The following is a 16,376-nucleotide window of genomic DNA, read 5'->3' as shown; positions in this document are numbered from 1 at the left end:
AGAATAATTATATGGATCACCTTATACTTTCTATCAATTAAAAAAATAGAAAAGAAATAAGGCTTAGGCTCCCGTGTTACTTCAGAGAGCTGAGTTTTACACACACTGACTTTCTCTCCCCTTAGGACAGCGTCAGGGACCACTCAGCCTAAAGTGACCATGAGTCTGTGCACTCAGGCTGGCAGAGGGGTCACCATTGTCAGCCCCTCTCCTGCTCCCCTCGGGGCCATTGTTCCCGGACCTGACTTCAACAAACCCCTCACTGTGTGCTCCAGCACTGTACCTGCCAACTCCCAACCTGCAGCCGTGGTAACAGCGGCTCAGACAGCCACAGGGCAACAGCCAAAAGTCCCTTTGCATGTCAACTCCCAGATGACTGTGAATCAGGCACGCAACGCTGTCAGGACAGGTAACGTCTCTGCGTTGTTGATGTTGTGTCATCACATAGACTGTATATAAAGATGGACGACATGACAAAGCCAAAGTGTCACGATTGCCACCTGGTGCTGCAGTATAGGTGATAAATCCCAGCTTCTCCATGTTAGTGTGTGGGAAGCAAAACTAAGAAGTCAAAGTTGACGTCAAATACATTTTTCTCAATAGAGTGTTTCTGTTATTTTAGGTATCTGTTTTCAGGCTGATGTTTGTCCAAGTCTTTATTTTTCTTGTAATATTTTTATTAATTATTTGATATCTATAAAACTTAGGTGAAACATCATGATGGATAGCTGAGATTTGCTCACTATTAGTCAAGTGCGTGTATCAGCAGGATCTGGCTACCTTGGCTCCATTCCTAAATCCTGACTGCAAGAGATGTTTTGGCTTCATTTCTGGAAAGTGGGAGGAAGGGGAGACATAACATCCATCTTTATATAGAGTCTATGGATCATCACATGAAGGGGGTTGTAAATGTCTTAATGTTTCTTTTTATGCCATTTGCAGCTGCATGTCAAAGTCAGGACCGGCCCACAGCAGCAGTAACACCAATCCAGTCTGGGACGCCTGTAGCCTATCTTCCACACCTTGCTGTGTGTCCCCAGCCCTCCTCTAGCCCAGCCCAGGGTTGTACCCGGGCTGGGGTGACAATGGGCTGTGCTGCTGCTTCTCTGACCCCACCCAACGTCAGTGCTGCATCCCTGGAGGGTGACGCTTTGAGACCTGTACCTGTCCTCACTGTGCCTGTTGGCCCCGGGAACAGCTCTGCTTTTAATCCTGTGTCTAATAATGCAACATTTGCATGTAGACTGGACAAGGATGTCAAGGTTGGATTTTTCATCAAAATCATCTCTATCCAATTATTCACTGCTTTTGTTATTTTTAGTAGATGTTGAATTTCTGGCAGATGATTTTTATGTATTGTTTGGGACTGTCTTATTAAGATGATGATAGATAGGATTCAATTATAGTACCAACAATGAGAGGTTATTATTATGGGCAGGCTTTATTCCTGTTGTTTGTTCTTCTAACTTACCGTCTGTGCAAAAATAGTTTATAATTTCTCTTGCTGCATTATGTGTGTCAGCTTTTGAGAACCAAAACAATTCCAGACAATATAAAATACCTGTCTGGTTTGTGAAAACTACTCGTCTCATTGCTCCGTGAATTGCTGCAGTAGTCTAACATAAAAAATGATTCTGTCTTTCTGCTGCAGAGGGAGAAGAAAAGTCTTCTAAAGCTTTTGTCCTCCAATAAGAAGAAGTCTCGTCCTTCACCACCCTCCTCTCCTACGCTTGAGGCGGAACAGACTGCAGCTGGAGAGGCACTACATGGTGCCGTGGGGCATGACACCCCCTCTCCCTCCGGCTCTGTCAGCTGCCCAGATACTGAACCTGCTGCTGCTGCTGCTGCTGCTTCCACCTCTTCATCCTCCTCCTCCTCAGTCCCAGAGTCATCCCATCGGAAGAGCAGTCCTCTCGATGGATGTGCCCCTATAGCTCCTCCCCCTCGCCAGCCATGCTCCTCCCTTTTATCTCAGCAGCATGACGCACGGCCCATCATATGTGAGAGGTACATTGATGTGAATCTGCAGTTTCATACTATTGTTTGTGCCTGCGTATCATATCTGCACATAGAAAGTGAAACACTGTACAGCAGGTATCGTAACGTATCACATGTCATTGTTCTCGTGCTTATCATTCACTGACTGTGCCTCTGGCTGTCCTCCCCAGGTACAGGGTGGTGGTATCATATCCTCCCCAGAGCGAGGCTGAGCTGGAACTTAAGGAGGGCGACATTGTGTTTGTTCACAGGAAGAGAGAGGACGGCTGGTTCAAAGGCACGCTGCAGAGGAACGGCAGGACTGGGCTGTTCCCCGGCAGCTTTGTAGACAGCATCTAAGAAAAACACTACAGTGAACCACAGCCACCAACAACAACATGACCCAGCTGATCACTGCTTTCAACCATCACTGTTCAAACCGAACAGCACTCACATCGTGGATGGGGACCATGATCAGACTGACGCTGTATAGAGCCCACTGTGGCTCCAGTCACTGGAAGAACATGAGTGACAACTGTGTGAGAACTACAGAGGAGAACAGGACATGCTGTCATTGAAAGCACAGTGGAGTTAGAGGAGAGCACACAACTCATGAACTTATCCCTTTTTTGTTGGTTATTTATATCCTTGTTAACAATTCAGCTGTTATATGTGTGCCTTGTACTGTTCCTCACTTTATTGTACATACGGACACAAAGATGATTAGTCCTAAAACAACCAATATGAACTGTTGATATAGATATGTTAAACATTTTAACTTATTTCATAGGCCTTTTTGTAGTGCAACACGTTAAGGGGTTAAACTGGCACATGCCTTATACCATTTTCCACCACATCAGTTCTACCTTTCTCCATTACACTACTGATACAGGTTTTACCATGAATTCAGACCGTCAGCATGAAGGAGAAGGTAAACCAGACACAGCAGAGCAAAACAGATCAGCAGTGTCATCACCACTTGTGCTGCATAATAGGAAAAAGGATACTTCACAGTTCCAGAGGCATTACCTTAACCTGAGGGTCATAATAGAGAGCTGCTGTATTGCACATTGATTAAACAAGCTATTGTTCACAGCCGTGTGAACATTGCACATCGAAAATAAAAGTTTCCTCGAGGCAATCGCAGGCCTCCACTTTCTCTCCTGGTGTGGCTGAGGCGGAAGTGCTAAGGACCGTTACCTGCAGTGATCAAATATTTGCATGTGATATTAGCGAAGCCCTCTGCGGCAGGACTTTTTGGTGACGTCTTTTTCAATAAGCCAAGAACACACTCCAAATAGAGTCCAGGCAAATATTTCTTTCTTTGTACCCTGACCGGAGTAGCTGCTCCCCTGACCTCTCTGCAATAGCCAAACCCAGACGTGGCTCTTCATCCCAAGAGTTACATAACATTTCAGTAGCGGCACACAACAGATTCTTTTCATTGTATTTATGTTCCTTACAAATTCCACAGAGGCTGACACCTGCTGCTCCTAGAAAGTCTCTCATATAACTGACGTGGACACGCAGTAAGGCACGCAGTCGCCCTTCAGCAGCCTCTCTGCCTTTATACACTATAACCCATTCCTAATGTGACTCATTTGATAATAAAATCACAGCGAGCTAAAGTACAGAATGTTTGCCTGAAGTAACATATCATTTCATTACTCCACAGAAAGAGGTGTGTCAAATCGAATCTGTTGAATCTTGAAAGGTACAGTTTGTATTGAAATCAATCGCTTTGACCCCCTTGATTTTTTTAAAGATTTGAATGTTATTTTTGTGGTTGGGGTTAGTTGTACATTTCATCTATTCAGAGCCTTTAATGTTGTGTTGTGTTGACTTGAATTACTGTAAGATTTCTCTGTGATTAGAGGGAATTTGGTCATAGTTTTGGTGCTTGTTAAACAAAAATAATGGTCAGTTTTTAGAAATGAGTACGTCAGAGTATGAAAAGTTAGTTTCATCAAAGAATATGTCACGACATAATTTCTATTTTCCTTTTGCTTGGTATCATTGATGATTGACCTCTCACTGACCTTAAGTCGTTCGAAGTCCTGGAGCGTATTTAAACCGTTTAGAGTCAAGGCAATCTCTGAATTGTGCCAAATTTGGCTTTGAGAATGGATTTACTGACTGAATTGGACCCAGCGTTTTAAGTGTGTGTTTTTTTTTTGTCTTTTGTTGTTAATTAAGGGGGACCACTGTGTAACTGACTGCTGGAATATGTTGTAGTGTGTTTGAAGTTTGAAGAGAGTTTGGAAAAGGATGGTACAAATCACTGTTAGGGCCTTCTTAGTGTTTCTGAGTTGGTACATGAGTAGAATTACCTTGATGTTATCTTGTTGTCTTGGCAATCACCTCACCATCCTCAGGCTCTGCGCTGAAACTGCTCCTCTGAGTGTCTTTTCATTTCACTGGTAAGCCTTTAATATACACATCAGACTTACTGCACATTTCTGCACAGAACATTTCTAATCAAAGTGACTTCTCATCTATGTTTTTAATGCATAGGCAGCACACACTTAAAACATAACTGCAGTTACTTCACTATATTTTCATTTATTGGAACATAAGGCAACTTCGCTTGATTCAACTTAACAGATTTTCCTCATGCCAAGGTGGCTTACTTGATTCTTTTTTTTTGTCTGTAGTTAGTCTATTGTATGTTTGAAAATGGTGAAACTGACATCAATCTATTTGGCACAGTCTATGTGAAAACATTCTGAAGTATTTGAGGGAATAGCACATTTTGTAAAAATCTCTATAACAATAAAAGCTAATGGTTTCCATAATTCAGTCGTTGTTTCATGACATTAATGCAAAGTTTTTCTCTGTTTTCAGGTTGTTTATACCTCATTCTCTGTCCCTCCCTTTATTGTGAATTGGAACACTTTGGTGTAATTTCTCCTCATTTGGCTCAAATGTCCATCAAGGATGAGCTGGTCAAAGGTCACTGTGACCTCACTAATCCTTTTGGCTATAACTCAAGTAGTCATATGGAAACAATGACAAAATACACTGTTTTATTACATTCTTTCAGTCCTCACTACATGTATGATGTGAGTGTGGACAGGCATGGATATAAACTGCAACCTGTGGTGGAGGAAATACTAAATACTGTGTGTATATGTATATATATATATATATGTTTATATATATATATATACATGGAACACAATGCTTTGTTAAAATGTAATGGAGTACAGATATTTGCTGATATAGGAAGTGGAGTAAAAGTGAAATACTCCGGAAAATAAATTTACTTTAGTAAATTACAAAAAGATGAAAAATGTACTTCAGTACAGTAACTAAGCAACGGTACTTAGTAACATCCGACCACTGACTGCAGCTTGACTGGTTGGAGGCATAGTACAACTGTGAGGCAGTAAGTCTGGTGCCATGACGTTTTCTCTGCTCACCCTGTGATATGTTGGCTACTTGAAGCCATCAGGGCAGAACTGTCACACCAGCAGTAAGAATTGGAGACACAGCTGACTGAATACATGTGTCCTCACTGCACACCTTCTTCTCTCAGTAATCCACGAGTCCACATGTTTTGATAAAATACACACTGACCATAAGTGACCAGAGAAAAAGAGATGTCCATCAATCCATTATCTATACCACTCATCCTTTGGGGGTCGTGGGGGGAGTTGGAGCCAAACCCAGCTGATATTGGATGAGAGGTGGGGGTACACGCTGGACAGATCGTCAGCATATCGCAGACAGAGACAAAGAACCATATACACCTGTAGTCAATTAAGAGATAAAGAGAGTTGTTCCTGGGTAAATGTATGTGCAGCAGGTCCCTCACGGTGCATGTGATCATTCGTGTCTGCAGGGACCAAAGGTTGTGGCTGTAGAAAACCTTCTCCAGTGGCTTACAGTGGAGCAGAGAGCTGCAAAGAGAGGTGAACCTCCCCAGTCCTCAGCAGGGAAACACTGACAGGAACTGACAAGCACCCACTGAGGTCAGCATGCTGCGCTCAGCTTCCTGCAGAGGACAGGTTACCATGGAAATAAGTTATTCCAATTTAAGAGCATAAGACTATGCTGAGTAGGAATAATAAAATAGTACATTTGACAGAGACTGTACATTACACTTGTTTCATAGTCTGTGGTCATGTGGTCTGCAAAACACAGTGGAAGGATATGAATGACATGCATGTGTTTGAATAAAGGGAAATGTGTGTATACAGTGTGGGTAATTTGCACATAGCTGCAAAGGGTGTGTGAGGATCAGAAATCGAGTCCTAAGGTAAAGTATTTCTTTAAGCTCAGGGTGTGTCTGTCACTGCGAGTCACTTGATGAGTGGAGTTTCAGTCAAATCCTAAAAGGTTCAACTCCTTTTAGATTTTATATAACATGAGGTTTTAAGACTTTTTACAATTTGTAAAAAAAAAAGAAGATGAAATTATGAAAATGAACAATGTGAATTCTTCTGATAAAATAGACAAAATACCTCCAGAGAAGAGGCAGGAAAACATGAAGGTTTTTGTTTACGATGTCTGAACAGCAGTGAAACTCCCTTTATCTGAGGCTCTATTGCAATGCTATAGAGTGAACAGTGTGTAGATGTGTGTGTGAGGGTTTGCACGTCTGCATTCATTCATGTGCTTATGCATGACAGAGCAAAGTACAGCTCTGTTGGCAAGTGTCATTAGATCACCAAGGTGTGAAAGAGAAGAATAATGTCTCTGTGTTCAGGAAGGTGACCTGAATACAAATCACGTCCTGTTTCTCCCTCCGAAAAAAACACAAACTCAAGATCAGTGAATGTGGTGAAGAGAAGTGACATTTTAAGCAACTTTAACCACGTTGGCTTGTTGTATTTTTCTGCTGCAGCGTGGACACATGATTCATGAGGCTCGGGGTCACAGGTCGTCTGCTGCAGGTGGTGATTGTGATTTGATGTGAGCAGATCAATCCAGCAGCGTGTCTCAGTCTGATGGATGGTCCAGGTGGAGGCCGGGGCCACCCACCTTCAGCATCACCCACTTGTCTGTGCACTACTGACAGTTGGGCTCTTCTGGTGAGATTTACCCGAGTCTCCATGTTTGGAGCGATGATTCATGAAGCCAAGAGGAGAATGAATGACCGCAATTAATAACTGTTATGTAATTTCAGTGTGAGGAGTAGAGCAGCCTCATCGTGTGCCTGTATGATTAGAAATCTTCTCAGAAGTTAAACTCAGAGGGAGCTATATCTGTATTCTTGTCAATACTTTCATACTTATTTTTGTTCAGGTCACTGAAGACAGAACAACACATCTCATATATTATCAGCAGTATGGAGATGTCCATTCTTAAGAAGCAGACGATGACAACATCCACATGACTTCACGTAAGGAAACTGGAACAAAGTATTTCCTTTTGATATTTATCCAAACATAAACTCTTTAAGTAAATAAAATAAATGTATTATTAAACAAATAGTGCAGTTGCATATAGTTGTACACTATATGTCACGGTTCTCTTACATTTGAGCTTTTCTTTTGTCTATTCTTTTTTACAATTTGTATTTTTTATTAATGGAGAATATTTTTGTACTTCCTAATTTCCTTTTAATATGTGAATGTATAGATATGTGGATACATGCGTATGTGTATATGTGTGTGTATTTTTTGGATTTATATGTTTATATTTAACTTTCAGTTGTTTGTTCCTTTGTCTTCTAATCCTGATTCACTCCTGATCCCTGAGGGGGTCAATATGTGCTTGGTGATCTATAGTCTTAATTTGTATCTATTTAATAACAAAATGAAAATTTAATAAAAATAAAAAAAAATGCTAAAAGACACTTTACATAGGTTTCAAAATGAGAAAATTAAATGAAATCATACAAGGTGAGCTTTGAAGGTCTCTGATATGAGTCAAACAAATGTCTCAAGACCTTAATAGTTCCAGTCATGTATTAGTTGAAGCAGGTTTCAAGAGACAAACATGTTTGCATAGAAATAATGTGTAAAAGTTTTACTTGCTCTTAAACCAGACTATAAAAGTGAGGCGGTGACATTCACTGGGAAACTGTCTGGATGAGGACGCACATGAACGTGTCCTGTTCACAAAAACACCAGATCTCAAACAAACAGACACAGATTGATTGAGACAGATTGATTTCTATTATTGTGTTCTGTGCTCAGCCTAAAACAAGCTTACTAGATGCAGATACCATTATTTAGAAAAGTACAAAAAAGAAAGTGTACAAGTAAAAAAGAAAGAAAGAAGAAACCAGAGCAGCAGCTTCAATAGCAAATAAACCACCCTGATGTTTTTTCTCCAACTTATAAGCATTAACATGAAACATCATCAGAGCTCCAGCAGTTCTGGGTTTAGAGCACATCGATCATTTGAACTCATCGTAATAAGAGCAAAGTGTGATTCATTCACACATTTCACTGAGACATGATGAGAATCAGAGAATCAGAGAATTAGAGCTGCACTCTACTGTACCAGACTGTGTCCACTGCGCCATCTATCGACCACAGGCGAGTAACGCAACAACACGAAAGAGCACAAACAAACATGGCGACGTCCGTGAGCAGCAGCGTGTCCTCTGAGTCCCTGTGAACAAAACGTTCACTCTGACTGGACTCATCAGAGGAGGAGCACGTGAGTAACAACGTGAACTTTACTGTCAACGTGTGGTTGTGTCGCTGGAAGCAGCAGAGACGACAACATCAGCAGCAGCGAGCTGGCACTGCGCCGCCATGTCTCCACATGTTGAGTGGAGATCAGCTCCGCCGACACCATGAACACACCTCGTTTCACCTCGTTAGAAAGACTCGGTGTTGTTGAACACTTCTAGGATTGTACCTGCCTCACTGCAGCCTCCGCTCTCTGCAGGCAGGCTCATGGCTCCAGGCTCCAGACTGGCGGTGGTGTGTGGAGGCTCCAGGGGGATTGGGAGAGCCGTGTCCCGCCTGCTGGCACAGAGCGGCTGCAGGGTGGCTGTGGTCTCCAGGGACCAGGACGCTGCCCGGGCCACCGTGGCGTCTCTACACGGAGGTATAGTAGGCCACAACTGTAGCACACATCAGCATGCACAGTCACAACATGTGAACCTCATGCAACAAAACCAAACTGCACAGTGGCTTTAAAGTGCTAATAAAAGCAAAACAGCTAGTTTCCCTATTGCGGGGCTAATAAGGGATTCTCTCACTTTATCTCAATCACTGACACAACTAAGCAAACTAGAATTACAAAACCCACAGGGACCATTAAACACTTATCAGTCCATCTTTGACAACGGGTCGAATTTTAATGAAATTCCCTAAAGACTGACTTTAGATATAATGTTCAAGAAGCCAATCACATCACAGGTTCACCTGAGGCGTTCTTAAAATAACACATTTACAAGGCACATCATGTTTTTGAGCTTTTACCACCCACATTTATATCAGGTCATCCTGGAGTCACTGTGAATGTTTGTGCCAAATGTAATGAAATTCCCTTCGGTCTTTCTGTTCCTGGTGTTTCATATTCACAAATAGTGAGATCACCATGACCTTTGACCTGCTGCTGCTAAAATTCAATGAGTTCATCTTTGAGTCCAAGTGAACGTTTGTACTAAATTTGAAGAATTTCCCTCAACTGAATGTTTTTGTCACGTTCACACCAGAGAGATGCTCATACGTTCGTACAGACAGACAACCCAAAAACATCCACTGCTGAGCCAAACAAACACAATGACATAAACTTCGATCAGAGACAAGCTGTGTCTGCTGCTGACGGGGGTCGTTACAGTGTTCTTTCATATCTTGTTGTGTTCTTTGTTTTGTTGTTGTGTTTTCCTATTTGATGTTGTGATTTACACTGTAACACTGATCTGTCTCTGATCAACAACGCACAGTACCTGAACACGTGCTGATCTGTGTACGAACAGACTGTAGTCCTGTAACATACGCACACACTCTTGTGTCTCTGCTCTCCAGATGACCACGTGGCTTTTAGCTGTGATGTCTCCAAAGAGCAGGAGGTGCAGAAAACATTTGACACAATCCAGAAAACCAGTGGAAACATCTGTTACCTCGTGAACGCAGCTGGAATCAACAGGTGAGCAGACACTGGGACGGTGGATCTGCTCTCACCTCACTGGTTTCCAGACACGATAAAATTCACTGTTGACCTGTGTCCATTCAGGGACGCTCTGTTGCTGAGAACCAAGCCGGAGGACATGCTGGCTCTGCTTCACACCAACTTGTTGGGCACCATGCTGACCTGCAGGGCGGCTCTGCGCAGCATGCTGCACACACAGGGAGCGGCCATCGTTAACATAGGTATTGACCACTCTGAGTGCAGCAGTAGTTTGGATTCAGTTCTTCAGTTTGGCCACTGGGTGGCAGTGTAGATCACGTTGTATAGATTCACTTCCTTTTAGAATTGTCACTTTAGAGGAGCATACTGGCATTTTTGAACATTTGAGCACATTTACTACAAACTCACTGGTTTTTAAGACTCATACGTGAAACAATAAATCTCTGTTACATCAAAGAAAATGCTAAAGAACATTCATTTTACATTGTATGTTAAAGAAAATCAAACCAGATGACAGATGACATGAACGAATAATGTAAACTAAGGTTCACACATGAGTTTCACTGCAAAAGGTTTTTATCTTCAGTTTCAAATCTCCTTCGATACAAAACACTCTTAAAATCTTTTAAGCACAATGATGTCAAATAATAACTTCCTAAGTATTTTATTTTAAATCATTTCTGTCATACCTCTTAGTGATTTCTGTTTCCTGTTTGCAGGCTCTGTAGTGGGCCTGAAAGGAAATGCTGGTCAGTGTGTGTACAGTGCCAGTAAAGCTGGTCTGGAGGGTTTCACACGATCTTTAGCAAAAGAAGTTGCTTCACGTAATATCAGGGTGAATCTGCTGGCTCCAGGTACAGTACAGCTCCATCTAATGTCACCTTTCCTCTCGCACCCACACTATTATTATGTTTTCATGTTCATGTCCTCTCTTATGTCCAGGTTTCATTCGCACCGCCATGACCGCAGGGCTGAGAGAGGAGGATGGGGTGCGTTCTGTTCCACTGGGGAGATTTGGCGAGCCGGAGGAGGTAGCCCCGGCTGTTCTCTTCCTCTTGAAAAGCTCCTACATAACAGGACAGGTGCTGGTGGTGGACGGAGGGCTGCAGTTGACCATGTAGGGAGCAGGGCCTTACCTCACCTTTCCAAATAGTGACATCTTTTTGAAGGTTATATGACATAAACACTGAGGAAGTGGCTCAGGAACAGATGAAGTCACTGTGGACCTGTGGATCTGACCTCAGAAGGGAACGTTTGCACTTCAGACGACATCATGGTGGAGGCTGGGTGTTGCTCTTACTCTGAAACTTTGCCAAACTGCCTAAAGAGGTTGCAGAAGTTTTGAAAAGGCATTTGTGAAACATCTGCCAGAGGACATCTCACTGTAGAGTCACTGTGTCCACCCTGAGGGGGCGTGGCCTCATGTGTGTGACAGTCGACCTTCGTGACTAATGTTGCCGACTCCGGAGTGTCTGACCCGGTCCAGACCTCGGTTCCCCGAGGCCCTAGATTTGATCAGCAGAATTAATGCTCTTGGTCTTTTTCCATGACTGTAACGCTCCCTGCCGCTGATGTTTTGTTCCCCCCACCTCCTCCAGGAAACCCCCTCACAGCCGGCAAATGTTGCCCCCCCCCGAGCCCACCTCTGCAGGGGCCTGTGGAGGGGCCAGGCGTGTGGGGCTGCAGCTGGAGGAAATTAAGAGGTGGTTGGGGTATTTTTAGCTCGGGGAACATTGTGAGTGTCTGGTTACAGCTCTGGTCCTGTGGTGTGGATGGATGAGGTTGGAGGTGATTGTCGTGCTCAGTGATGAGGTTTGAAATGTTGTGCTGCTTGTTACTTTCATTGAAACCTGCTGTTCCTTGACCTTAAGTGTCAAAGCCACCTCTAAATGAGCTTTTACGATGGTGCTCTCCCAAGTGTATCCTAAACATATGTTCTATTAAAGGACGAGATTAGAATATTTTCTGATCAGCCTTCTGTGCAAGAATGTTTTTCCCACTCTGACTGTGTTCTTTGGCGTTCTCTGGCAGTCTAGAAAAACATCTCACGCTGTCTGGAGAGATTTTTTTATTAACTTTCATAACCTAAAATAATATCAGGAGAACAATCCATATACAGGCATTGATTGGCATAGAAATGTGCAAACACAGTCAGCTGATGTTCGCTCCGAACAGACACAGAAGAAGATGTCCACTTTGTATATTGTTACAGAGGTGACAAAAATAGTAGATATAAATATACCTTGCTTTTTACTTTTCACCAGCTTAAGAGCATTCGTTACCCTCCTCATAGTGTGAAAAAAAGCTATTTTGTACATTCTGGTACAAGTTGTTTGGCACTGTACAAGTGTCCAAAAATAACATGCAAAGAAATTGTGTTTGCATTAAGCCTAAACGTGATTTAAGGCAGTGATATATATATTTATAAAACTTAATGATAAAGAAAGCCTTGTTTCATCAGTGAACAAAGAGTTGCTGATATAATTTATGTTGTTGGGAAAGTAAGTAATTTTTTTTCCATACAAAAATAAAATTGAAAATCTGTGATGTGTGACAAATAAACCTTTCACAGCACCCTCGCTCAAGTGAGAACATTTCGATGCACACTTGTAAAATAAACCACCAAAGAAGAAGAAAATGAAAACATGATCTGCCATCACCAAAAAGTTATTTTATATGTTTCTTAAACGTAACTGTCTTGACCTCTGCCACCGTCATTCACATCCCACCACATTAAAGTGTCTCTTTAAACAAAATGCATTTTTCAACCTTGTCATCCTCATGTCACCTAAGTTCACCTGCACCCACAAACAAACAAATCTCATCCACAGTAACACTTTCTTTTCTCGACACCGTGTTTCTTTTGCTAAAAAAAGAAAAAACTAAACATGCTGTTTATAAGGCCCGGCCTTTTCCAATGTCTGTAAGCTCATCTATGACCCGACAACACTGAGATCATCAGAGGCTGCAGATATCAACACTGTGCTGCACAAGCCCACGTAATAAAAGATCTCCTTCGTCAAAGCTAAGGTGCTTTGAATCCCTCATCCTCCTCTACACAGAGATACAGTATTATTACTCTGTGTATTGGCACCACTTCAACATGCATATTAAATCTACTTTTCATTTTTAAACCTGTTTCATTTTTAATGTTTACAGAAATGAGAGGCACTTCAACAGGAGACCCTTTGCAGAGTCGACCGTACAGTTCATGAGAGAAAATATTTTTGTCTCCTCTCGTGGTAAAACACTTCAATCATTCTCCAGGTCCGGTTGATAAAATGAAGCATGGGGGGGGGGGGGGGCTAGATGAATTCTGTAACATAACGAGTTGTGTCATATTATAAAAACAGAAGAAAAACTGCCGCTGCACCAGATCACTCCGCCCACTGACCCTCTGAAGTTCTGTGCCTGCATCTCGCCATCGTAAAGTATCTGTTTCTGGAGTGCTGGGAGCGAGGGCAGTTTTCAAGGGGGGTTCTCGGGGTAACGTCACGATCCTCGCAGCCGGCCTGTGGTCCTCTACAGGTCGTCGCTTTCCACCAGGCCACCGGGCGGCAGCGGGCTGGAGTCGGGGAAGAAGGCAGCCTTCACGTCCAGGCCTCTCTCCGTCAGTGCGGCGTATCGGCTGGTGGAGGGACGCACCTTCTTGGGCTTGGGGAGGTTGGGCTGCTGCCACTGAGCTGAGGAGAAGAGGTTCAAAATGTTGATTGTAGAAAGGAAACCAAAACACTTTGATGAACCGTGTGAGTTTATGTGTCGACACTTACTGTGGATGTCGAGGCGTGCAGTGCTGGAGACGATGCCTGCGTCATTCTTGGCTGACACAGTGTACCAGCCAGCGTCCTCTTTCATGGCAGGCTGGATGATCATGCACAGGTAGCCACAGTTGTCCTGGTGCATGCTGGGAAAGAAGACGGACACAAATGAATATGTTCAAGTGACAAGTCACAAGTGACAGTCCCAGGATCAGCTGAGTCAAGCATCAGAAAGTATGAGAAGTCCAGTTTTACCTGATTCTGTCTGTGTTGTGAGTGAAAGACTCGTTCTCCCTTTTCCAGAAGATCTGTGGGTAGGGAACCCCCGTGACACGACACTCCAGTCGTACAGGATGACCGTCAGCCACGCTGGTGTTCTGCAGCTTCTCCACAAATGAAGGCGCTTTGTGCATCTCTTTGGCTGTGGAGAGAGAGTCTGTTACTGAGGAGCTTTCTTAATCCACATCACACCATCATGCATCTTCTGCACACATCACCATGCTGTCATACTGGGTCTGCTTCTGTTTACCTGCCACAATGAGTTCCAGGTTAAAGGAGTTTTGCCCGGCGCGGTTGCTGGCGATACAGGTGTAGATGCCGGCGTCACGGCTGGTCACGGGCTCAATGACCAATGAGTGCACTCCGTTTTCCCTCACCAGCATCTTATGGGCGGAATCTGGGCGGATGGTCTGTCCATTCAGCTGCCAGATGAGGTCGGGGGTGGGCAGGCCGCTCACCTACAGGTGGCAAAGCAAACACAGCCAACATTAAAAAACAATTCACTGTACACGTGAGCGTTTGTCGTGCAGATGCTTTGAGTTTGTGCAGTCGCTGCTTGTTTGTGTTGGAGTATATTAGCTGCATGTGTTCTGTGGGGGCGGTGTGTGTTTATTGTGAGTATGAAAACAGCAGTGTTTGGTTAATCTGTCTGTCTGTGCTGGGTTGTCTGGAGGAGCTGACCGCTGGTGCGCTCTGTCGTGGGAATCAACCGTGCTGAGAAAAGACCTGCCTCTGGAGAAAAACCCAACACCTGCAGCTGCTCCACCCACCTGGAGGCATGTCCACCATGGAGATATATATATATATATGTATATATATTCACAGACGTCACAAAGGAGAGCAGACTGGTGTGGTTGTCGTAAGTATTTCTGTAAATGACCCAATGCACTTTTAGAAGTTGGGATATTTTGAGCATGGAAAGTTTGGAGAGCCAGAACTGATGATCTGGAAATAAATATTTGCTATAAATATCCTTGACATTAAGAAAAAGGAACGGAGGTTTATTTCTAACCAGTATAAAAACATGGGCTTTTTATAGTGGGTTGATTGTGGGCCTGTTTTATTTTACTGCATGAACCAGAACTCTGAAGAGTTTCTGCAGTAAGTGCTGCCGGCTGCTGGGAGGCAGTGGACGCAAATTTGAGTTGGTGGGAGCAGTGCAGGGGGAAAATAATTAAAGAAAGTCTGAACCCACTTAATCCTTGAAAGACAACACCTCTGTATTTTTCCCTGTCTGCTCGAAGCGATTGTAACACCAGGAAGTGATGAATCTAGTCTATGCTGTCATTCCCTAAAGAAAGTGGAATGCACAGAAGGGGAAAGGTTTTGGAAACGGAACCTCTCTGAAAGCGACGCAGACGCTGAATTAAAGGGCGGACCTGAATGGCTTTCTCTATGACTATGATTATCATCTTCTCTTTGGTGAGGGCATTTTCATCTGCGGTCAGATGCTGATTCTTTCCTTCATCAAAGAACAGTAGCATGACTTGAGCCCGAAACGACATAAAGCAGACGTTTGTTATCTGATTGGATCTTAATCACCGGAGGTAACCAGGCAGCAGGTTAAAGTCAAAATGGCAGATTCAGACACAAGTTGTCCGCAAAGGAAATAAACTGTGGTTGTGTATAAACACGTCTCCTCCACATTAAAGTTCATTGCCTGAAATGAAGCCCTAGAAAACACAGTGTATAATTTTGTCTTTTCTGCTTTTAAGTTTTAAGAATGGCCTTAAGCACGCAGCACTGTCTCAAAGCCAAAAAAGATTTTCTTAGCGCGCATCGAAAAAACTCCATGTTTCTCCCGCAGTGATCAATAAATCATGCCAATCAATAAATAACTGTAGCATCTGTTTTATATGGAAAGTTGACAGGGAAACACATTGCTGTACTCGTGTATGTATTTCACCTTGCAGTCCATCCGGCACAGTCTGCCCTCCTGAACGATGAGGTCACCGGGCGCCTGCAGGAAGTGGGGGCGGAAGTGACGCTCTTGGATGTTGTCGTTCTCATCGCCGCTGTCTCTGGACCTGGACCTGGGCCTGATGGTGAGAGGGAAATACAAAGTGTTTGAGATTAGAAATCATTAGAAATCGGCTCAGGAGGTAGAGAGGGCTGTCCACTAACCAGAGGGTCAGTGGTTTGATCCCTTCAGACTACATTCCTAAGTGTCCTTGGGCAAGATAGTGATCTTTAAATTGCCCCTGACGGCACTGCTGACACTGTATGAATGTTGTGTGATAGAATGTGATTGTACTGTAAACTGCATTGTGGTTGATGAGACTAGAGAAGCGCCCTATAAATACAGTTGATTTTCAGTTTCAA

The 16,376-nt window shown here is 43.3% G+C and overlaps 3 protein-coding genes across 10 annotated transcripts in view; 2 read left to right on the top strand and 1 right to left on the bottom strand.

Annotated features, from left to right (window-relative positions):
* The window catches only part of sh3rf1 (SH3 domain containing ring finger 1), a 32,827-nt gene extending 28,051 nt beyond the window's left edge, over positions 1-4,776 (top strand). For both annotated transcript variants that reach the window (XM_020081196.2, XM_069522424.1), the window contains exons 9-12: positions 126-409; positions 943-1,262; positions 1,652-2,007; positions 2,169-4,776. In XM_020081196.2, coding sequence (XP_019936755.2) covers positions 126-409; positions 943-1,262; positions 1,652-2,007; positions 2,169-2,337 — 1,129 coding nt within the window. In that variant the 3' untranslated portion in view covers positions 2,338-4,776. The remainder of the gene's footprint in view (positions 1-125; positions 410-942; positions 1,263-1,651; positions 2,008-2,168) is intronic.
* Positions 4,777-8,452: 3,676 nt separating this feature from the next.
* Positions 8,453-11,978, top strand: cbr4 (carbonyl reductase 4). 2 transcript variants are annotated; one of them, XM_069522431.1, is made up of 6 exons: positions 8,453-8,592; positions 8,827-8,988; positions 9,915-10,035; positions 10,123-10,259; positions 10,737-10,871; positions 10,960-11,978. In XM_069522431.1, exons 2-6 carry the CDS (start codon positions 8,835-8,837, stop codon positions 11,136-11,138), a joined length of 726 nt encoding a protein of 241 aa, XP_069378532.1. In that variant the 5' UTR covers positions 8,453-8,592; positions 8,827-8,834; the 3' UTR covers positions 11,139-11,978. The 2 variants fall into 2 exon arrangements, with proteins under 2 accessions (XP_069378532.1, XP_019936590.2); XM_020081031.2 differs by having other exon boundaries at positions 8,483-8,988.
* A 92-nt stretch (positions 11,979-12,070) lies between these two features.
* Positions 12,071-16,376, bottom strand: part of palld (palladin, cytoskeletal associated protein) — a 55,314-nt gene continuing 51,008 nt past the window's right edge. For all 6 annotated transcript variants that reach the window (XM_069522421.1, XM_020081025.2, XM_020081028.2 and 3 more), the window contains 5 exons: positions 15,961-16,093; positions 14,305-14,512; positions 14,031-14,196; positions 13,788-13,921; positions 12,071-13,700 (listed from right to left, as the gene is read on the bottom strand). In XM_069522421.1, coding sequence (XP_069378522.1) covers positions 13,540-13,700; positions 13,788-13,921; positions 14,031-14,196; positions 14,305-14,512; positions 15,961-16,093 — 802 coding nt within the window. In that variant the 3' untranslated portion in view covers positions 12,071-13,539. The remainder of the gene's footprint in view (positions 13,701-13,787; positions 13,922-14,030; positions 14,197-14,304; positions 14,513-15,960; positions 16,094-16,376) is intronic.

This window comes from Paralichthys olivaceus, chromosome 3 (assembly GCF_024713975.1).
Source record: "Paralichthys olivaceus isolate ysfri-2021 chromosome 3, ASM2471397v2, whole genome shotgun sequence".
NCBI lineage: Eukaryota > Metazoa > Chordata > Actinopteri > Pleuronectiformes > Paralichthyidae > Paralichthys > Paralichthys olivaceus.
Note: the sequence above shows the minus strand (reverse complement) of the source record. Positions and strands in the feature narration are given on the sequence as shown.

What these genes read in the sequence shown, in the direction of transcription:
- cbr4 (XM_069522431.1), top strand. Translation starts at nt 8,835, where the DNA reads ATGGCTCCAGGCTCCAGACTGGCGGTGGTGTGTGGAGGCTCCAGGGGG. An exon ending in AACGCAGCTGGAATCAACAG is followed by an intron (nt 10,036 to 10,122) that starts GTGAGCAGACAC and finishes GTGTCCATTCAG; the next exon opens with GGACGCTCTGTTGCTGAGAA. An exon ending in GGTGAATCTGCTGGCTCCAG is followed by an intron (nt 10,872 to 10,959) that starts GTACAGTACAGC and finishes TCTTATGTCCAG; the next exon opens with GTTTCATTCGCACCGCCATG.